The sequence below is a fragment of the Typopeltis vanoorti genome, chromosome 22 (genome assembly GCF_054136105.1).
Source record: "Typopeltis vanoorti isolate ZY-2024b chromosome 22, IOZ_Tvanoo_1.0, whole genome shotgun sequence".
NCBI classification, from domain to species: domain Eukaryota; kingdom Metazoa; phylum Arthropoda; class Arachnida; order Uropygi; family Thelyphonidae; genus Typopeltis; species Typopeltis vanoorti.
In genome coordinates this window covers 99,706,882-99,731,222 of record NC_143570.1, presented here as the reverse complement: position 1 = coordinate 99,731,222, position 24,341 = coordinate 99,706,882, and the positions used below count along the sequence as shown (strand labels likewise).

Sequence of the window (24,341 nt, the reverse complement as noted above, 5' to 3'; positions counted from 1 at the left end):
TATGTCATTATTAAAACTCTTACCAATAGAGCCCACAATCTTTGTTCCAGTGAAGCCCTTTCACCCGAACTCAAACACATATTCAACACCTTCCTTTCCATTGGCTACAGTGACTACAGAATTAAAAAAATAATCACGTACTTCCCCATTCCCCAACCATCTCTTCAGAAGGACTTCAGAAATGCCATCACCATACCTTACATTCATGGTACATCAGAAAAAATAGCCAGATCATTAAAAAAGTACAACCTCCATACAGTTTTTAAGCCCCACCGTAAACTTGCTACCCTTATCTGTTCCACTAAAGACCAGCTCCCGCCTCTCTCAGTGCCTGGAGCATGTAGCGTACCTTGTGCCTGTAAACTGGCTTACTTCGGACAGACAGGCAGATCAGCAACCATCCGGTTAGAAGAACACAAGTCATACATCTGCAATCATGATTATGGTCAATCTGGCCTTGCAGACCATGTTTTGGATACAACCCACAGGATCTCCTGGAAAAAAACCACCATGCTCCACCATAGTAAATTCAAAAAAGAAAGACTATTCTTTGAATCTGCACTCAGGAATCAACCAAATTTAAACAAATACAGTTGCATTAAACTTCCCAAAATTTGGGAAACATTAATTATCAGAGATCCCTCTTTACATCCTAGATCACCTGCAAATGCCCATAGAGGGCGCACCACCTAGATAGGACTTTGGTTTCACTCACTATTGTATTATGTGTGTGTGTGTGTGTGTTGTTACAAAAAAATGTTTTGCAATCCCTGAAGATGTCTCTGTGATGGAGACAAAATATTGGAAGTGTTAAAATTAGGTTTAATCCTTTCTTAGTGCTGATAATATTCCATGAAACCTCCAACATGAATGTCAGAATACATCCTAGCTATTATTAGCCAAACCTGTGTACACAAATGCATGAACATGCTGAACAGTGCATAATTAGCAATATTTTAAAACATTAGTCTTTACTGTTTGTCTTTTTACACCCGAAGAAATCCTACTTAAGTAGGATGAAACTTTTTTTTTTTATTTATTCCACACAAATGGTAGAAGAACCTATGGTACATCAGTGCCATGTGTGATGTGCTGATAAGTATTGAGATAGAAGAAATCTATTGACATTTTTCTTCAATAGCTAGCTGTTGAAGTTGTTGGAAACACATCATGAGGAAAGCTGGTTCAGAGGATAGAAGTAGATGGAATAAACGAGGAAGAGGAGAAGCAGATTTAATGTGTTTGAAGTTGTACTGAAAAAGGATGTTGGGAAGCTGCTGCTCTTGTTTTAACAGGCCCAACAGCAAGTGTAGGAATGATGTTTGACAATCCGCTGGTGCAGTTACCATAGAAGTACCTGTAGAAGACACATAAAGCAGAAACCTTGCATCTCTGAGATGAAGGTTGAAGTGAGCCTCTGAGGGAAGGGTCATCTCCAAGCCGAATTGCTATCCTCTGGACAGCATCAAGAATTTTTAAGGAGATTTGAGGTGCACCACCCCAAATGTGCGAACAGTATTCTAAGGATGGGTGGAATTGGAATTTATATAAGGTTAGTAGCTGGATGGTTATTATTATTATTATTATTATTATTATTATTATTATTATTATTCAGGCCTCCAAGGAGTCAAAAGACTCATCGAGGGAGGTCCTTCCTAAGACATAAAGTCTGTCAAGACTCATCGAGGGGAGGTCCCCCCCTGAGAAACACAAAGTTTATCATACCACTCTTTAAAGTCACTGACCGTTCTCGCTCCCACCACTCCATCAGGCAATGCATTCCACGGCTCAACCACCCTCCACACAAAGAAACCACTCCTTACCCTCTTGCTCACAGTTTCCTTTCGTAACTTCCAGGGATGGCCTCTTGTCATCACTCCTTCCCGCTGATCAACCAAGCGAAAGAACTCCCCAGTGTCAACCCTGTAACCACCTCTCAACAGTTTAAAAGTCTCAATCATATCACCTCTCCTTCTTCTATCCGCCAAACTCTGCAGTCCACATTCTCTCAGCCGATCCTCATAACTATCCTTGTACAGTCCTGAAACCATCTTTGTCATCCGTCTTTGTATCCTTTCCACAGTTAATTTATCCCCTTCAAATCCTGGGGACCAAATCTGAGAACAATAGTCCAAGTGTGGTCTGATCAGAGACTTATACAACGGAATGATAACCCTCTTATCTCTGCAGGTCAGTGTCCTTCTCATAATAGCAGCAATCCTCTGTGTTACCTTCACCACCTTTGCAATATGTCCCCTAAACTTCAGGTTTCTATCAATCATCAACCCCAGATCTCTTGTCTCCCCTACTTCCTCCAGTATAACTCCTCCCATAGAGTATGCAGCATCCCATCGATGTTTCCCAAACTTCAAGACCTTACATTTTGCTGCATCAAACTGAGACCCCCATTCATTTGCCCATCTATCTAGCTTATTTAAATCCTCTTGCAGGGCTACCACATCTGCGCTATTACTAATAATCCTTCCCAACTTCGCATCATCCGCAAACAACTGAATATCCCCTTGCATTCCACTGGCAATGTCATTGATATAAAGGTTAAACAATATAGGTCCTAGTACTGACCCCTGTGGGACCCCACTTGTAACCCTTTGCCTCCTGGAAACTGCTCCACCATACACAACTCTCTGATACCTATCAGACAGCCAATCCTGAATCCAGTTGACCAATCTGACATCCAGACCCATGTGCTGCAACTTAAATATCAGCTTATCATGTGGCACCCTGTCAAATGCCTTCGCCAAGTCTAAGAAAATTGCAGTATATGCCTTTCCCTCATCTAATGCTCTTGTAACTTTATTATAAAAGGCTAGCATATTGCTAAAACAAGAGCGTCCTTTCACAAATCCATGTTGATTCTCACAGATAACATTACCCTCATCTGCCCAATGCTGTACACGGTCCCTCACTACTTTCTCCAAGATCTTAACAACTACTGATGACACACAGACTGGCCTATAATTAGACACTTCCAGTCTGTTACCACCCTTATGCAATGGCACTATCTTACCTTCCTTCCATTCCCTGGGCACCTTTGCCAAAGCCAGACTTTCATTGTAAAGCCACGTTAAAGGTATTGTCAATTCGCTAGCACATTCTCTCAAAACTCGTGGCGAAATACCATCCAGTCCCACAGCTTTACTGACATCCAGAGTACTCAGTATCTGAAACACACTCTCCTCCTGTACCTCCAGACCTCGTACCAGTCCTATCCCTCTAGCATTAAAACTGACTACTCTAGGATGAAATACTCCAATAAAGTGTTCATTGAACAATTCCACTATGTCCTCTGCATCAGTCACTCTATTCCCATTTTTATCCCACAATATCATTCTTCCACAGTCATTTCTCCTCCTACTGGCCACATAGCTAAAAAATTCCCTAGGATTTTCTTTGGATCTTAGGGCCAATCTCCTCTCATATTCCAGTTTCGCTTTCCTTACCACACGAGTCACTCTTCTGGCCTGTGTCTTATATTCTTCACCCATCCTCTCTTCACCTGTCTCCTTATATCTCTTCCATAGCCTCTTTTTCGCATGCAGTTCCTGTTTAATGTTGTTTGTCATCCACTTTACTCCAAATTGCGCCCTCTTCTTCACTCGTGGTATACAACTTACCATTGCTGATAACAAATATTCTTTCACAATTTCCCACGCACTGGTGATATCCCGGCCGTCCAATTCCTCCCTCCATGAAACTTCCCGAAGTTGACGTCTAAGACTATTATAATCACCTGCCTTATAATTCCACATAAGTTCCCGTCTCTTTGATACTCCTGCATGTCTATTCATTTTCCATGTCAACACCATATGGTCACTCTCTCCAACTGGTGGGAGAGACGTCAACTCAGTTATTATCAACTCTTCTGATGCTATAACCAAATCCAAAATTTTTGAACCTCTTGTTCCCTCTGTTACATGTTGCCTAAGACATTTGTCCCTCAAGAATTCTAGAAATTCCATTCCCCTATTGTTACATGCATGTTCCTCTCTCCAATTTATACTACTGAAGTTAAAATCTCCCATAACAATCATTCTTCTTGCACTTGCCAAACTTAGCTGTCTAAACATCTCCTGGTCCCCATCCTCTGTGCTCCTGGGTCTGTAGCAACACCCCACTTAATATCCTGTCTTGCCTACCTCTAGCTCACACCATACGCTCTCAAAATCATTTGTCTCACTTCCTTCCAAAGCCTCCACTCTTAGAGGACATAGGTCATCACTTATCATAAGCAGCACCCCACCACCACGCTTTCCCCTCCTATCCTGACGAAAAATGCTATACCCAGCGACTTCTATTCCTGTTTTTATATCCTCTTCTGTCAACCACGTCTCAGTGATCGCAATAATTTTTGGCCAGGCTGATGCTATCTGCGCCACCAATTCCTCTCCCTTATTCCGGATACTCCTGGCATTAGTATACAGCATATAAATGCCATTGTTTCTATACCCAGCCTTACCCTTCTAGACTCCACTGGGCTCAGTGTTACCTGACATTGTCTCCCTTCTCCCAAGTATCCATTCCCACAAGAGGCCACCCCTGCTATCATCCTCCCTGGGACACACTGACTCGTTCAGAACAGCAATCTCTCCAGATGCCTACGCCCTTCCTCATTCAAATGTAAACGGTCTCTCGCATACAACTCCTCTCTTTCCTCAAACGCACTCCAAGCATCCACATATACCAGTCCTCTCTTGTCACACATTCTCGCAATTATGCCATTCAATATCACCGCTCTTCTGCTCAGCTTATCATTATCATACCTAGGCAACACACACACTATTTTTCCTCTCTCTGTCTTCTTCCGTACAGTCTCAACCAAAAATCTCATATCTCTCGCTGCCCGACTTACATTACCACTCAAGTCATTCGTTCCTACCATCACAATCATCTCATCCACCCTTTCCCCTCTCTTAATTGCCATAGCCACCCTTTCTATTGTTCCTCCTGGCAAACACTCCTCACGCATCCTATCTTGAACACCACGGATCATTGAGTCGCCATACATTATACCTCTTACCATTCCCTCGCTCCTATTGTTTCCATTCTCTCCTCTTCTTTCATTCCCATACCTCTCTCTTCTACTGTTTCCATTCTCTCCTCTTCTAGCACTCCCATACATCTCTCTCATTCCCTCTCTCCTACTGTTTCCATTTTCTCCACTTCTAACACTTCCATATCCCCCTCTCATTCTGTCTTTCCTACTACTGTTTCCATCCGCTCGTCTTCTAGCATTCCCATACCTCTCTCTCATTCCATCTCTCCTACCGTTTCCATTCTCTCCTCTTCTAGCACTTCCATATCTCTCATTCCGTCTCTCCTACTGTTTCCATCCTCTCGTCTGCTAGCATTCCCATACCTCTCTCTCATTCCCTCTCGTCTACTGTTTCCATTCTCTCCTCTTCTAGCACCCCCATACCTCTCACTCATACTCCTTAAATTCTCTCTCTCTCCTACTCTGATTTGCCTTGCATTTATCTCTTCCATTCTCCTAATCTTATCTTTCATACTTCTGCTCTCGTTCACTAGACATTCCACCTCCTCTTTCAACTCATCTATCTCCCTCTGCAGGTCAGTCACTCTTAATCTAAATTCACTCTCCCATACAAAACCATCTCCTAAACTTCCACGGTCACTCACACCTTCCACACTATCAACTATTATTTTCTCATTCGCTCCTATCATACTACTTGTCTTCCTATTCTCCGTTCCTGGAGCAACAAAGTCGGATATCGATATATCTAATGTATTTATTTCCTCCAACTGCCTGCATTTGGCGCACATACGCTCTCCACTCTCTTTAACAAGCCACATATGTAATTCCCGAGAAGCATACATGCCGCAAGTACTGCATGCCACAAAGTCCTTTATGATATTGCTAATAATTGAGTTTTTAAATGGCGGAGGACTTGGCGTTACGCCACTTGCGACTGCTGCTGAATCCACCATCATTCCTTACTGCCGAGTAGCGTAATCTTTAATAATTATTCAATTAATAAATAAGAGGGGAAAAAAGTACAAACATCAGAACATTTAAAGTACTAAATATAATTAAATAAACGAAATATAACTAAATACAGTAACTTAGCTTCGTTTTGTCTTCCACCGTTACGCGTTCGATTCCGACGGTACCAACATATATTGTATCGCGACAGCAACTAACTTCCAAAAAAAACAACCACTGAAGTACACTCGTATTCAGAGAAACAATTTAGCACTCAAAAACGTAGAAAAACGGGGGAAAAAGCGGACTATTCACCGATTAAAAATCACTTTCTTCTGCACAGCTCAAATTCATCGCCACGTGCTCCAAATATAAAATAGCTTCTTGAGGAGAAAATAATGCCTAGTTTTTAGGGACTGAGGAAGCTATTAATGTGATATGTTTGTGCCAGGAGAAGCTGGAGGTAAATGTGAGGTGAGATCCCTTTTGTGAGAGAAAAGGCAGGACTGAAGTTTGACTTTCTCCATTATTGTACAGAGGATTGAGGGTGATGGCAGGTGGTTGGTAGTTGGACAGTAGGCTTTTGCTTCCCTTTTTTTGGAATGGGTTGGATATATGCTTGCTTCCAAGAGATGGAGTACATGCCAGCTGAAAATAGAAGATTGAACCATTGGACCAGACGATTTTGTAGTGTTCAGGTTGATCAATATGCACTTTGGTCAGAGAAGATAGAACAAGATATATTGTATTAAAAGAACTTTGCTCCAGTGGTTGGAAGGTATTACTTTTTCTCATAAGTAAGAGTTTATTCAAGTATGAATAGTGACACACAGACACACACACCAAAATATGCACATTTCAATGACTCATGCAGATAAAATATATTAAATGAAAGTGAGCAAAGTTGCTCTGTTCAACTAGTAAATGTCAGATGGTTGAAGTCTCATCAAAAAAGAATTTTACTTATGTATTTCCAAAATTGTTTTTGCCTTCCTCTTCTTCTGCATCCATTAGTTATGTCAATGTGTCGAGCAAGAGACTGAGTGAATATAGATGAGGGTGCATATTAAGTTGGTAATACTCATCAAAGACATTTTGTTCCAAAGCTATTGATGATATTAGCTGCTCATTGAATATCTAATATCATCATGATATTAAAGAACTGTAAGTAAATATAGTTTAATTGGTGGTTTCAATAATGTTTGGATTTCCAGATATTAGTTAGGTTTTTCTAGAACTGTAGTGCTATGTGCTTTCTCTTCACTTGTCAGTTAGAGTGTCACTATAAGAACCAAGGTATTGAAAATAAAAAACATTAGAGACAGTGTAAAGGCAAATGACAAGACCAGCTCATAATTTTGGGATGCTGAGAATGAAGAATGGACTGCAAAGCTTGGCAGAAAGAGGCAATATGTGCCTGTTGGATATCGGCAGTGGGAAAACAAAAGGTCATCTCTGGAAACTCTACAAGAGCCATATAAGAAGGAATTGAAAAGGAGAAACCTTTTTTGCATGGCAAGTGATGAATGAGTGGAATGTCGTACCAGAATGCATGGTGAATACTCCAACACAGAATGTTTTCAAAGTATGATGTGTGTTGGGGCATGTGAGATTTTGAAATAATACTAAAATATTTTAATACTTCAGTATTAGTATTATTTAAAAATAATACTAATACTGAATAGTTTTATTTTATATTATTAAAGGAACATTTTCTTTTTGTATGTTTCTACCTTTGCTCTTGTCTAACTCCTTTTTGAGATTTAAAATTTCATTTCACACTGGCTAAACCTGTGTGACTTTACACATGCCACTTAGTTAAAATATTGGAACCAAGATGCCTTAGAAGATAGAAGCTTCATTTAGATTTAATTAGAAATCCTAAAAAATGATAGAACATTTCAGAATTTGATACAAAATCAGTAATGGCATCTTAATGCAAATCAACCTTTTATGCCTGATCACTCAGGAAACCTCTCAGAGAATGTGTTGTGAGTGATTCGGTTATATCTAATGAGGTATGGATAAATTATATTTTTTTAACTTTAAAATAAAATTGAATTATGCAACTCTGAAATGAAATCAATTTTCAAATTATTGTATGTACAAAGGATATTTAATTAATTTGTGCTCATTTCTGTTTGAAAAAAAAACTGAATCCTTGACAAGTTCTTAGAGAACAGATGGAACTTTTTTTTTCTTTCAGAGTTAGAGCTTATGAAATTTGTAAAATGATCTGTTATTCTGATCCAAAGAACAGAGATAGATGGAATTAAGGAAGAAGATGAGAAATTGTTCAATATGTTTGGAGTTGAATTGTGTACAGATGTATGTTGACCAGTAGCCTCTCATGTTCTTTACATGATTAGAGGAAAGCAGAGGAATAGTAGTGGCCAGTCTGGTGGAGCAACATACATCAAAGCACCTATTAAAAAAAAAAAAAAAAAAAAACATAATGCAGAAACAGTCCATATGAGAAAATTAATGGAGGGAGTCTTTGAAAGAGGGGTGTAAACTTCACTTTTGTGAGCTGAGTCGGTTTGGAAAGCAAGTTTGTCCCCCTGATTACCATGGAAGAGGTTTGCTCTTCTGAACAAGTATTAAAGTGTGACTGTAGAATGCAGGGATGATTCAGTTATGTATAACATCAATGATTCAATAAAAACAAAATTAATAATTACATTTAATAAATGCTTGGCCAGTGTTCTGCCATATTTAAATTAATCCTTAAAGCCATTCAAAATAAACAGTGAATTTCAGTTCGACAAGCAAATTAAAAGCAGATAATAACATTCTAACATCATAGTTGAGTAGGAGAGAAATAGTGTTTAGAATGAAAAAGAATACCAAGTTTTGTGGAAGCTGTCAGTATAATATATTTTTTTGCAAGGATAAGCTAGATGTGAAAGTCAGCCCAAGAAGGGAAGAAGTGATCTTTACTGGATATCTGAACACTCAAAAGTAAGCAGGAGTAACATAGGATCTTTCTTCTAGATGATAAGGTAAGCTGTGTTTTGAGAACATTAAAATTCACTAGATTGTCTTCACTCCATTTGAGAATAGTATGATCAGTAGTTAAGACTTTGATTACGGAAGAACTTGAAGCTTGATTCATTTTGAATATTACAAGTTTTCTCAGATGAAGAGGAATATAGAGCAGCGCTTCCCAAACTGTGGGCCGTGGCCCCCTTGGGGGCCATAGGTTTTGTTGAGGGGGACTGTGAAATAATGAAAACAAATTTAAAATGTTTTAAGACTAAGTAAATGTTTTTATTTTAAAAGAAACGTATTTAACTTTTATTATTTATTATTTCTTTTTTGTTATTTTTTATATTTTAATATCAAGAACTGTTGATATTGACTTTATATACATATCAAAACTCATTTTATATTATCACTGTCATCGGAGCTAGTTTTCTGTCACCAATAAAAGTTTCGCATATACTTCACACATGAAAAAAAGCTTAAAGAAGTTCATGTGGGGAGATAGTAACTCGCTTGCAGTGGTAAACAACACGCCCTCCCTAAGAGCCACTATACTGCAGAGGCAATAAAAATAAGTACTTTTATTATGCCGGTGAATAAGGTATGAGGAGTCTGTGTAATATATTTCTCAACAAATAGTGCAATTAGAGACAACTGGGATAAAAACACACTAATTAATGAATCACATGTCCCCTCATACAGAAACTATGCTGTATAGACTGAAACAAAACCATATGTTGCATGGGCAAACACAGTATCTAACTAAAAACTATTGTTATTAATTAGATGTGTATGAGTTCGATCCCAAGGCAGCAATAAAATTCAACCGAACGTGTTAAAATTCGTAAAAGTGTTAAAACTAAGTAATATATATATATAATGAATGTTATGGCAGTTTCACATATGGAATTCGGTTGAAGAGAGTTAGCATTTCAACTCAATTGTCAGCTATGCTTTTATCTTTCGGTTGCATGATCTTTTGTTAATACCGCACCAATCATATGCACGTTTTAATAAACAGACTGCCTTTGCTGTCTGTTTCGCGTTAGGCTTAATTACCGTAAAAGGAGAAAAGTCACAAAAGTGAAAAATGTTCCTGGTCCGGGGATTCCCTTATTCAGGTAATATTCACTAATTTCATGTTATCAGTCTGTGGTGTGCCAGTATCGGTAAGTGGTGATATTATTTGATCTATTCTATGTTAAAAAATTTAACCCTGAGATGGATAAGTGGCTGATAAAAAATAAAAAAAAATTCCCGCGAACAATCAGAAGAAGCAGAAACAGACTCAAAAAAAAGGACAGTATTTCATATTTTACCAGAACAGCCCGCATCGTCTTCAGAACCAAACGGTAAGAGGCAAAAAATGTAATATTTGCATTTGATTTTTGCAATATTCACTGTGTATGTTTTGTATTGAATATAAATACAATAAATATTATAATAATATATCTCTCTATTACGATTTTGTTTTGAGGGGGGGGCCGTGAAATATTTTAATTTTTGCAAAGGGGGTCCTGACATCCAGAAGTTTGGGAAGCACTGATATAGAGCACTCTCATCAGCAAAACTATGGATAGGATTGCAAAGTAAAGGGAAAGAACATCAGGTGATGTATAGGCAAAAGAGATGAGTGAGAGTACAGAACCATGTGGTACTCCAGCATTAATAAAGAAATCTGAAGAGAGGAAGTCATCCACCATGGTGAATGACCACAGAAGAAACTAGCAATGTGGTTACAATGAGCAGGAAGGAGACCATACAATAGTAACTTGTATCTTAATATACCCAAACATGAAAACCCTAAGTATACAGTAAACCCTCGATTTAACGGACAAAATTTCTGGTCCTTATATCACATGTGAAAATTAACACCCTGTTAATTTTAAAATGCTTTTAACCAAGATTTGCTTATAATTAAATTAACAGGTTCTTTTTTGTTATTAATTTCCTGTTATTTTTAACAAATTTTGGTGAATAGGCCATCATATATTGGAAAAACACTGTAGTAATTTAGCCAACATAAATGAGTCACCGCTCATAAAACATGTTTGCCGAATGATTAGGATGTGATCACACCAATCGCACTATAATTGGTTCTTTTGCCGCGTGCTTGACTTTCTGCGGCAGTTTTATTACACACATTTTCGTAATTTTAGGGAGTTAATTATAAAAAAACAGCAGAATTCAAAAGTTCAAAAAAAACTTCATAGTTTCCCTAAAGCAGGATTACCTAAACCAAGCGCCTTAACATCGAACATTGACTTCACATTAACTTATCTAAAAGTATGAAAATTGTGTTAAAAATTGTGTGCAAAACAATTTTTTTGTTATTACAGTGCTAATATTGATAAAAGTGCAGTGTAATGTTACAGATATTTTTTATTTTAAAAAATTCATGATTTAACGGACTTTCGATTTAACGGATACCCCTCAATTTAACAGACTATCCGTTAAATTGAGGGTTTACTGTACTATGAAAAAAAGCAGTATGCAGACCCACGTCAATGATCATGTATTTAATCATAGTACTGATGTACTAAGTCAACACTTGTGCTGGTCAAACTTCTCTATTGATCGCGATACAATCTTGCAATTGCTTTATCTTGATAAGGACTCTTCTAATGACAGATTCATTTCTGATAATAATCATTGTACTATTTTCTTGATACTAAGCAAAAGCATTCTTTGGCTTAAATTTTTATTACAGTGCTATTCTTGAAATTGCAGGATGCCAGGATATCCACTTTGCTTGATGCAGCTCTTGGTGGAGGATCAGTCACAAATAACATGAGTGGGAATGCAGGTAAGAACTTAATGTCCAAATTTTGAATACTTTTAATTTTTTTTATGCTATCTCAAATAAAGATCTGCTAAAAAATCTCAGGTTTTTTCATCGTTGGCTTTTTTTTTTTTTTTTTTTTCAATGTAAATCAGAAAAACTACACTTTGTTTAAGCACAACCTTTATTGCTATATTAATTTCATTTTCATGGCATTTTTTGGTGAAATGACTATATGCTGAATTTTCACATGGACTGATGTGGAGGCCAACTTTTTCTTGTTATCACCAATTTCATTAGCACTTACATAGAGCAGAATCTGTATTAAAATTACTTGTGGGAAACTAGTATGTTTCATGACTCGATTTCGCTCAATTATTTTCTTCAGATTGATCTGTTATTTGTTTGGATTTGAGACTAAACCAATAGAAGTCATTTGTTTAGAGTGCTGCTGAAAGATAAATATTTTTTTTTTTTTTTCAAATTTTAGTTAATGATATTAGGATAATTGATTGTTGTTTTATATGGGAGTATTATTGATTCAGTTATCTAGATTTAAGAAAAAATGTTTTAAATAAAATGTATTTGTTTTAAAACGGATATTGTCAGTATACTAATGCATAAGTAGAACAATGTCGGCCAGAACATATTTGTTAGATAAGTTAAATATGCAAGATTTTATTCAGGACAATACATGTGGGATGTTTGCATTACAAAAGTTTAAATATTCTTGGAAGAAAAGCAAGGCTGGTGAGCAAATATGTCATAATTATTTTCAGAGTGAGTGCCAGTTGAGTTGAGAGAACAAAGCATGTAATAGTAGAGTCAAGTAGACACTATTGACAAAAGTCCAGAAAATGTTAATGTCAACAATAATGTTGAAAATGCAGTGACAGAAAGTCAGGAGAATGAAATAGTGTGCTTATGTGTAGTCCTTCACAGGACAAAGCATGAAATGGAAAGGTTTGCAAAAATGTTAAGAGATTAATAGACCTGAGAAGATAAAAGAGGCATGAGGTAAGAAACAAGATCGCATGAATAAATGAGAGAAAAAGGATAAGGGGAAAAAATTTATTGTGATTCTGTGATAAGAGAAAAGAATAAGTGGAGCTATGTAGGAAATGCAAGCCTCTGATGGACCATGAGGCTTGCTTAAATATGAGTTTAAACAGTTTCATTATGAGTAAGGAACATGGTGTCATAACTGACATAGTAGTTAAAGATTGTCTGAATGATCAGATAGTGTGTGTGTCAGTAAACGGAACATATCGAGGGAAAAAAGTTTCATTCATGATAAAGCAGGTGATAATGATGTTAAAAAAAGAGTGATGTTGAAGAACAGAGTGCAGTTATTGTTGGAAGTTTTTCCACTTGGTTATACTATAAATTAATGATACCAAGAAATTATATACTTAGTTTAATCCTTTATCCAAGTGTAAGCAAACAGAGTATTTTAATAATAAGGTGTGAGACCTTTTGGCTACTCGTATATGAAAATATGACTTATGCATTACTTCAACCTTAGTATCACCTCTGGGTCTGACTTCCAGTGATGAGACCTCGGTAAAGGTCGAAATCAGTCTGGGCAGTGACCCTTCCCATAATGCATAGCATTATACATGGAGATGTATAATGCTATGCATTATAAATCTCCATGTACTTATACATGGAGATGTATTATACATCCATTATTATACATCTCCAAAGCACATCTCCACAAGGAGATGTGCTTTGCATTATAGGATACTAAGACAAGTGATGTGAAGTCATTAGCTTCTTTATACGAGTTGCCCAGTCCTGAAAATAGTTCAGATGCAAACTTGTTTGCTTACACTTGGATAAAGGATTAAACCAAGTATATAATTTCTTGGTATCTTTAATTTATAGAGTGCAGTTAATGGTAAGACAGCAAGCAGAGGTGATGCCAAACAAGTGTGTGTGACTGATGATAAATTAGCAAGAGTGAATGAAGTGAAAAAAGGATGCAAGATTTCAAAGCTGAGTTGGTGACGATGAGGCAAGCGATGAGACAGATGGAGAATGAAGTGAAGAGAATTGGAAATGTCCATGGAAGAGCAAAGAAGACAGAAACAAATGATGTCGATATGAAAAAAGTAATGAAAGACTCACGAGTGGCATTTTATGGTGATTTAATTATTTGAGGTCTGGTAAATGAGAAGAAGCACAAAATTTGTTTTCCTGGAGATAAAATGAATAGAGCGATTGAGGCATTATATATGAGGAGCAGGCGAGCAAAATAGTTGGTAGTGGTAGGGACAAATGACTTGCCTGGGAACAATGAATGTAAGATTGGATATCAGGAGGTACTTGAGATGGATAGAAGATAATAGTGTGATAGGAAAGGTAGTCAGTGTGTTGTCCAGGTAGAACAGTGATGAGGTGGAGAACAAGAATTATGAATAATATGTTAGCAGAAATGTGTGACGAGAAAGAAGTGCAGTTTGTTAATGTGTGGAATGAGCTTGAAGGAAGAATTGAACTGTATAAGAGTGATGGACTGCATTTGAATGGTTTTGGTGCAAGTCATTTGGAGAGATTGCTGCTTGAAGGGAGAGTAATGAGTGCAGAGAATGAATCTGAGCAAGTGAGAAGTGATGTGAGATCAGGAAAGTAAAGAAGGAGAGATTTAAGTGGTGCTTCTGAATGAAGAACTGGGGGAGCATGAGTGTAGAGAATGAGAACAGGGAAACGGAGAGACTCAGGGCGGGGAGGGTAACAGCTTGAGAAAGGTCGATGCTCCAAGAGAATGCGAATGTGTTTGTGTAGACAAAAAGGGAAGGGGATGACCTGGGATCAAGGGAAAATAGTTGAATTTGAAGAAGGTTCTAAGATGAATAAGAAGAAAAAGAAATGGTTCAAGTTAAGTATGAACGCACATCTAATAAGTGGCATCAGTGAAACTTGTTATAGATCCTGGAATTAGTTATGTTTGTATCATCATCATCATCATAGTTTATTCATAGTATGATACAATGTGAAAATGGAAAAGAGATTTACTTTAAAAATTAATGATTGCAAATTATGTTCTTCCAAAATAATAACTTGATGTTTCGACCCCTGTATTGAGGTCATCATCAGAAGGATACATGTGTATAAGAACCAAGCTACATGCTGTTGAACTGTATATAAGTAAATTACATCTACATTGTTAACTAATCTTTTTTCTTAGCCTGCCCTCTAGTGATTAAAAAAAAAACTACAATAAACTCCACTAAAGTCCTCACGTACTATGATTCTTCTGGAATTATACAGTTCATATTGTTATATTACGATTATCTTCTGGATTTGTACAGTAAGGTTGCTATTGAATGTTCAGGGGAAAAAAAAAAAAAAAAAAAAAACTTCACCAAGTCTTCTTGTATTGAGATTTTTCTTTGTGGTTGCTATGAAGGTTGCAGATGGGTCCTCCACATTCTTGGAATGGTTAGACCATCATTTTTATTCAGATTCGGATCATGTTTGAGCATTTCACATGCTTCCTTGAATTTCTGCTCAAACCAGGTTTTGGTGCGGTGTAGGGACTTGGTACCTTTCCAAGTACCACAGAATAGGGACTTGGTACCTTTCCAAGTACCACAGAATTGATTGGAAAGGTACCAAGTCCCCACACCGCACCAAAACCTGGTTCGAGCATAAATTCAGAGAAGCATGTGAAATGCTCAAACATGATCTGAATCTGAATAAAAATGATGGTCTAACCATTCCAAGAATGTGGAGGACCCATCTGCAACCTTCATAGCAACCACAAAGAAAAAGCTCAATACAAGAAGACTTGGTGAAGTTTTTTTTTTTTTTTTCCCTGAACATTCAATAGCAACCTTACTACAAATCCAGAAGAATCCTAGTACGTGGGGACTTTAGCGAAGTTTATTGTAGTTTTTTTTTTTTTTAATCACTAGAGGGCAGGCTAAGTAAAAAGATTAGTTAACAACGTAGATATAATTTACCTGTATAGAGTGCAACAGCATGTAGCTTGGTTCTTATACACATGTATCCTTCCAATGATGACCTCAATACAGAGGTCGAAACATCAAGTTATTATTTTATTATAAAATCAGTAAAATAATCTTTTCAACACGTGTGTTTTGTGTCCTTAAATTCAAAATATGAATGCTGATCACCGTGTAACCATAAAAGAAAGATGTTCTTCCAAGTCTCTCTATCTTGAGTTAATTTGTAGATGTCAGATGGAGTTTTATAGTTCAGCCTATTGATGGTTTGTATACATGTGCTAAAAGTATCAGAAACAAGGGGAAACGAAGTGGTTGCATTGATTGAGTTCGTTCACCCAAACACCAAAAATTGTTGGAAGCAAGACATGGTTGGATGAGGATAACATCCTGACAGGAATAGAGATAGAAGGTATGATGTATTTGGTGAAGATAGAAAGGGTAAAAAGGGAAGTAGAGTGGTAGTGGATTTGAGGCAGTATGGTGTGAGATAGACATGAATAGAATTAAATACTTCATTGGATGTTGCCATAGCCCTGGTAATGTGGAGGGTAGTGACCAGGAAATGTATAAGCAAATTAACCAAGCAAATGGAAAAAGAATGATCATTATGGGTGGTTTTAATTACGGCAGTATAGATTGGTGATGAGATAGCAACAGGAAGTAAAGAAAATTAGTTTCTTGTGGGTTTTTTTTTTTGGAGGGGGGGAATATAACTGCTTTGGGCAGTATGTAATAGAGGGCACATGAGAATTGAAGTTCTTAGATTTGATCATCTCATTAGAGGATGTTATTATGAAGTGTCAAATCTCCATCCAGTTAGTTAGAGTTACTATGAAGTGATTGCCTGGTGGTTGACAACCATGGAAGGACTTCCATGAGGAAAGGGTATATGTGGAACTACAAGGCTGGTGATTATGAGAAGCTCAGGAGACAGCCTGCAGCTGTAGCATGGAATGAGGAGTTGGGTGGAATGAAGATCAATGCTGCTTGGATGATATGCAAGAACTGTCTAGAAGCAGTGCTGTCTAAATGTATTGCAGAAGTCAGAAGGTAAAATAAGGTAGGTGTGAAATGCATCAATAAAGAGATAAAGTATGCAATAGAGAGAGAAAACAAAGGCATTATGTGGAGTAATAATCAATTCCCTTTCCAGAATAGGCAAGGAAGGTGACTTAGCTGGTAAGGGTAGTAAAAGTGCAGTATGAGCAGCAGTTAGCTAATGAAGCCCCCCCCAAAAAAAAAAAAAAAAAAAAATCCTAAGGAATTCGTTTGATATGTAGCTAGCAAAAAAAAAAAAAAAAGAATGATCATGATAGGATGACATTAATTGGAGAAAATGGTATAAGGGCAAATGCTCCATAGTTGAGATATTTAATGAGTAGTTCATAAAGGGCTTTCATCCTTGTGAATGTGACATGGAGAGTTTGAGTGCAGTGGATGATGAGGAGGAGAAACTGACTGGGTGAGAAAGAGGTATATGGGGAATTAAGCAAACTTGATTTTAATAAGGCTGTGGGACTTGATGATATATCACTGCATATTTTGAAGGAATGTACCAGGTAGTTGACATATGCCTTGACATGTTTGTTTAACATGAGTCTTACATTGGGTCAAGTTCCAAATGAGTGGAAGGAGGGCAAGATTGTACCACATCATTAATGATATTGGTGACACTTTGAATGGAGATATACAGTTGTTTGCATATGATGTAAAGTTGGGATGAACTATGAGTATTAGAGCTTATGTTGTGGGATTACAAGAAGACTTGAATAGACTGAGTGAATGGGCACAGAGGTGGGGGATGCCAGTTCATGTATTGAAATGTAAGGTTTTAAAATTTGGAAAACAAAGATGGGATGCAGGATTTATTCTTGGTGAGGATATATTGTTGGAGATGGAGGAAATAGAGATCTTGGGGTAATGGTGGATAAGAATCTAAAATTTAGAGGACATATTGCCAAAATTGTGAGGACAACACAGCAAATTCACTGAATGATGTGGAGGATACTGACTTGTAGAAATAAGGAGATTCTGGCTCCATTGTAAAAAAAACTGATTAGGCCACATATGGATTGCTGTGTGCTATGTGCATATTTTCTCACCTGATTTTTCAAAAGGATGAAGATATGTTGGAGAAGGTCCAGAGGCAATTGATCAAAATAGTTTCTGATGTCTCTCAGGGGACCCTGTAACCCCTAGAGAGCGCGTCCCCTGGGTGGCAGATAGGGGAGCCCACCATGTGTGTGTGTGTGTGTGTGTGTACATGCGCGTGCGTGTGTGTATATATATATATATGGTGGGGTGGTCCGAATATACTGAATAAGGACTCATGGACCAACAGGGCCATAAGGGGCAATCATCTTGATTGTAAGGGAAGCGGCACTCCCATGGATCCCTAGCTGGATCTATCCTCTCCTTCTTCTACTTTGAGGAAGACCCACTTACTTTAATCTTTCCTATAAGGCCTTATCAGCCAACTCTTCTTACTTTATGACCCTTGTGCTATTAGAGTACTCGAGGGCCATGGGGTCTTTTCATTTCTGGCCTTACAACTATGTCCTCTCTATAAACCTTACTATATTTCTTCTATAATCTACCCTTTCCCCTTCAATATACCCTATTCCTCCTATGGGTTTAAATTCGGAAGAAGGCGAGTTCAGAAGCCTTAAGGTAGCAGCCCCACCACTGAACTATTCCATCTTCAGGCTAGTCCCCTGACATGGAGAACATAACCAAACTTGTAAGCTGACAGAAAAAGACAATTGGATTGAATCTATGGGAAACGACCCTGGAATGGAAAAGGGAAAACGAAAATGGAAACGACAAAATATAATACACATAGCAAACTGGAATGTAAGAGGAATAGCATATAAAGAAATAGAATTAGACCAGTTATTAAATGAAAGAAATTTTAAAATAGCAGTAATCACTGAAACAAAAAAGAAATTAAAAGGAACTATGAGAACTGAAAATTTTAATGTGATATACAGTGGAGTCGACAGAGACCAAAGAGCACAAGCAGGAGTCATGATTTGAATTCATAACTCCCTTTCAAAACAGTTAAAACATTATAAATTATGGAATGAAAGAATAATAGAAGCTAGAATAAAAATAGATAGAGGATATTTAACAATAATTGGTTTATATGCCCCAGAAGAAGGAAGAGAACAGGATAATATTGATTTTTATAATCAGCTACAAAACATATATAATAAAATAAATAAAAATTATTACATAATTTTAGCAGGAGACTTAAATGCAAGAATTGGAAACACGAAAATTAATAATAATATAGGAATACATGGAGAACACACTCTAAACAGAAATGGTAAAAAATTGATTGACTTTGTAGTTTATAATAACCTAAAAATAATGAATTCCTTCTATAAACATAAAGACATACATAAATACACTTGAGCAGCAAGAGGATGAAAATCAATATTATATTACTTCATATTAAATGAAAAGACATCAAAATTTTCACTAGATGTTAGAGTTCACAGAGGATATGAAATAAGCAGTGACCACTTCCTTGTTAAAATAAAATTAAGATTACCACCTAAATGGCTACAAGTAACAAGAACAGAAAGAAAAATTGAAACATTTGTTTATAAAACTAGACTATTGAATGACACAAATGTACAATGGCTATATGAACAAAGAATTAACCAGTATCTAGATAAAATAAAACAAAATGAAGAAATAGAAATAGAATGGCTTAATATAAAAATGATACTAAATGAAGCAGCAAATGAAAGCTTAGGAAAGACCAAAAAATTCAATAATAGAAAAAAACTGAAGATTTGGGATGATACAATCAAAGAAATAATCAAAAAGAAAAAGAAGCCTATCACAAATGGTTAAGCTGTAAAAGATTAGAAGATGAAATAGAATATAAAAGAATAAGAGCCATAGCTAAAAGAGAAGTCAGAAAAAGACATAGAGAATCGTGGAATAAATTTGTTTCTAATTTAGAACATGATTTATATAAAATAAGACCCAATGTATATAAGATTTTGAAACACCTAAATGCAGATACCAAAGAAAATATAAAATTAAACACTGAATTGAAATTAGAAGAATTTCTAAATTACTACACAGAACTGTGGACAGACAAATATTTTAAATAAGACAACTGGCAAACAATTAACGAAAATGAAAAGGAAATAACTGAAGAAGAATTAGAAATCAGCCTGAAAGAAACAAGAAACGGAAAATCACCTGGAGAAGATAAGCTAGGTTCAGAACTATATAAATATGCAGGAACAAGATTCAAAGGAAGACGCTTATTATTTTTAAATAAAATTTACTCAACTGGTATCCCCCCAATAGAATGGAAAAAAGCAATTGTAATTCCTATCTTTAAGAAAGGTAATAGAGATGACCCTAAAAACTATAGAGGTATCAGTATACTAAATTCACGTTACAAAATATACAGCAGAATCTTAAATAACAAACTAATGAAATATTCCGAAAACTTTATTCTAGAGGTACAAAATGGATTTAGAAAAGGACGATCATGTATAGACCCAGCCTTCTGCCTAATATTAATAATAGAGAAAAGAAGAGAATATAATTTAGAAACACATATTGCATTTATTGACTTTGAAAAAGCATTTGACAAAGTTAAAAGAAACATATTATTTAACATATTAAAAGAAAGACAAATACCAAATAATATCCTAAAAGCTGTCACAAGTATATATGAAAATAATCAAATACAAATAAGATTAAATCATGAGCTATCATATACAAGAGAGATAAACCAAGGGGTCCGACAGGGATGTCCCCTCTCAGCAACTCTTTTTAATATCTACTTAAATGAAATAATAATAAAATGGAGTAAAAATTTACATCAAGGAATTAAACTTTCACCTACAGTTAACTTAAACACTCTCCTCTTTGCAGATGACCAAATAATAATTACAAATTCTGAAGATAACTTACAGAAAGCTATTTTAAATCTAAATGAGATATCCAAAGATTATGGTATGATAATATCAACGGAAAAATCAAAAACTATGGCCTTTAAAGGACAAGATCCAGCAAGAACTAAAATAGTATTAGATAACAAGATCTTAGAACAGGTGAATTCATTTAAACTACCTAGGATGTATGATCACTTATGAAAATGAAAAAGATATAAACATAAAAATTGCAAAATATTTAAAAATAACAGAGGTAATTAACTCTATATTTAAACCAAACCTAGTTCAAAAACAAACCAGGCTAAAAGTATACAATACATTAGCCTTACCGGTCTTAATGTATGGAAGCGAAATCTGGACAATAAAACAAAAAGACAAACAAAGATTAACAACAGCAGAAATGAAGTTTATGAGAAAAACTGCAAAGTATACCCTATTTGATCACAAAAGAAACGAAGATATTATGAAAGAATTAAACCAAGAACCAGTAATTGAAAAAATTAAAAAATATAAACATGGATGGATGGAACACGTTCAAAGAATGAAAACAGAAAGATTACCAAAACAAGCCTTAAAGTACAAGTCACTAGGAAAAAGAAAACCAGGACGTCCTCTTAAACGATTCAACGATGACTTCTAAGGCCAGAACAGGCCATACTAGGCCTAAATCCTTGATACGTATGATGATGATGATGATCTCTGGAATGTTGAATATTAAGACAGGTGGAGATCATGCAGTTTCAGAGTCTTGGTAAGGGATTGTTATAGGGTTAATTTTGGTGAGGTTTTTCATAAAATGGTGGGAAATTGGGAGAGAACAAGAGTTCATCCCTGGAAGCTGTATAAGGAGGTTGTGAGCAAGGGAGTGAGAAGCAGGTTTTTTTTTTGCATGGAGAGTTGTGAATGATTGGAATGAATTGGCTGAGAGTGTGGTGTCTGCAGAGAATTGGAATGTGTTTAAGGCACATTATAAACTTTGCATTATGGGATACTAAGGCAATTAATGTTGTGAAGTCATTATCCTCTATATACAAGTAGTCGCGGCGTGAAGATACTTCAGTTTGTTTACTTATACTTGGATAAAGGATTAAAAAAGAACATAAGTTCTTGCAGGTTTCATTTAAATTATTACTATTATTATTATTACACCCTCCAAGGAGTCAACAGGATAATAATAATTGACTCATCGTGGGAGGTTCATTCAACTGACAACATATTTATTATTATTATTACTATGGGCAACTCTATTACTATGAGTCTAAGGAGTCCTCAGACTTATCGAGGGAGCTTATTTCACTCATTCACCACTCTCCAAGTAAAAAACCTAGTTCTAACAAGCTTGCTAACTACACTGTTGCTCAGTTTCCATGGATGGCCCCTAGTTTTTCCACCACCAGACCTGTTCTGAAAAATTTCCTCTGAATTAATCTTGTAAAAACTCCTCAGTAATTTGAATGTCTCAATCATCTCACCCCTTTTCTGCCTATCAACCAATTTCTGTAACTCACATCTTCAACCTGTTCTCGTAAGGTTCATTCCATAGACCAGCTACCATCTTGGTCACTCGCCTCTGGATCCTCTCTGCCTCCTCCCCATCAAGAAGAAACCCTGGCACCCAGATCTGGGTCCAGTAGTCATGATGGGTCTTATTAAGGCTCAATTTATCATATAGAATCTTAAAATCCTTAACACTCCTTGCATTAACAACATATTCTGGGATTGAATTCCATTCACTGACAATTTTCCATGTAAAAAATCTACTCCTCACACCCCCTTTCACCTTCTACTCTTTTATAATCCCCTCTGGATTAATCTGATAAAATCATCTCACTAACTTAAATGTCTCTATCGTATCACCTCTCTTCCTACTATTCACCAAACTCTGCAGTCCACATTACTTCAACCTCTCTCTCCATAGCCAGCATTCCAAAGTCCTGACACTGTCTTAGTCACTCGCCTCTAGACCCTCTCCAATGTCTGCATATCACATTGAAAACCAGGTGACCAGATTTGAGCACATTAGTCCACATGTAGTCAGACCAGTGCTTTATACAGTGCCACAATACACTGTGCGCAATTCACAATACTTATACACTTCCTTATCTTTACATGTTAGAGTACTTCTTATCATAGCAGCACTACGATATGCAGCCTTTGCAACACTGGCAATATGCCCTCTAAACTTCAGTCAACCATCACTCACAAATCTCTAATCTTATCCACTTCCTGCAGTACGGCACCATCGATATAGTACACAGCCTTATATTTCTGAACTCCAAAATGCAACACCTTACACTTACTGATATCAAAACTACAACACCATTCTTTTGTCCAACTAAAAAGTCTTGTCAAATCTTCCTGAAGGGAATTTTTTTCCTGAAGGGAACACTGGCAATTTGCCCTCTAAACTTTAGTCAAGCATCACTCACAAATCTCCAATCTCATCCACTTCCTGCAGTACTGCACCATCAATATAGTACACAGCCTTATATTTCTGCACTCCAAAATGCAACACCTTACACTTACTGATATTAAAACTACAACACCATTCTTTTGTCCAAGTAAAAAGTCTATTCAAATCTTCCTGAAGGGAATTAACATCAGCTATGCTACTTATAATTCTTCCCAGCTTTGCATCATCAGCAAATAACTGAAGATCCCCAGTCAGTCCATATGTTATATCATTCACAAACAAGTTAAACAGCAGGGGCCCCAAGAATAGAACCCTGGGGCATGCCATTGGTTACCTTCCTTTTTTGAGACACTTCTCCATCATACACAACCTGCTGGTATTATTCAGAGAGCCAATCTCTGATCCATCTAACCAATATACTTCTATTCCCATCCTCTGCAGCTTGTACATCAACTTATCATGTGGCAATCTATCAAATGCTTTTGCAAAGTCTAAGAATAGCATTGTATATGATTCTTCTTTATCTAACACACTCGTCACCTTATCATAAAATGCAAGTAAATTACTAAAACAGGACCTACCTTTTTCAAATCCTTTGATGATGGTCAGCATGGATTTACATGCTGACCAACATAAAGAATACTATGTTTGTCAACCCAATCTTGTATTCTATTCCTTACCATGATAACTAAGTGAAAAAACTTTCTACAGCTTTAGCGAAAATATTTTGTGAATAATATGTCTTTGAAGGTAGCAGTAACACTCTAGTCTGTTGGTTGTGTTGCAGGAGTGAGGTGATATTCAATGAATGTGTTAATTTGATGGCCATCGTAAGTAGAAACGATCACAAATTGCATGCATCATAAGTTGAAGACTGACTATATATATATACCCACCCACATGTACACACAGTCATAGTCAATATAATATGCAGTCAATATCTAATCTATCTGCCTATATAAATACATATATATGTTACGGTTAAAGCGATAAATCCAGTTATTATTAATAATTACCAGTTAAAGTGAATAATTCCTAGAGGAGTCTGGTAAATGTAATAAAAAAATGTTTATAGGTTTTATATATAGGTTTTCATTCTCAATAGAAATTATAACTTAGGTTAGATTAGGTTAGGTTAGTTTATAACGGAAAAAGTTAGGAAAGTACTTCTTTTGCACTCAATGAAATCAGAAATCATTATAAACTAAACTAACTAACTTTGCATGTCGAACCAGAGTGTAATTGTATTCGTGTGTAGAGGCTTAAGTGCTGTGAGAACATCATGTTGGAGCCTGAG

At 36.4% G+C, this 24,341-nt stretch overlaps 1 protein-coding gene across 5 annotated transcripts in view; it reads left to right on the top strand.

The window, feature by feature from the left end:
• The window catches only part of LOC150094589 (nuclear receptor subfamily 2 group C member 2-like), an 808,056-nt gene that overhangs the window by 549,841 nt on the left and 233,874 nt on the right, over positions 1-24,341 (top strand). For all 5 annotated transcript variants that reach the window (XM_090412047.1, XM_090412048.1, XM_090412044.1 and 2 more), the window contains one exon: positions 11,678-11,753. In XM_090412047.1, coding sequence (XP_090268173.1) covers positions 11,678-11,753 — 76 coding nt within the window. The remainder of the gene's footprint in view (positions 1-11,677; positions 11,754-24,341) is intronic.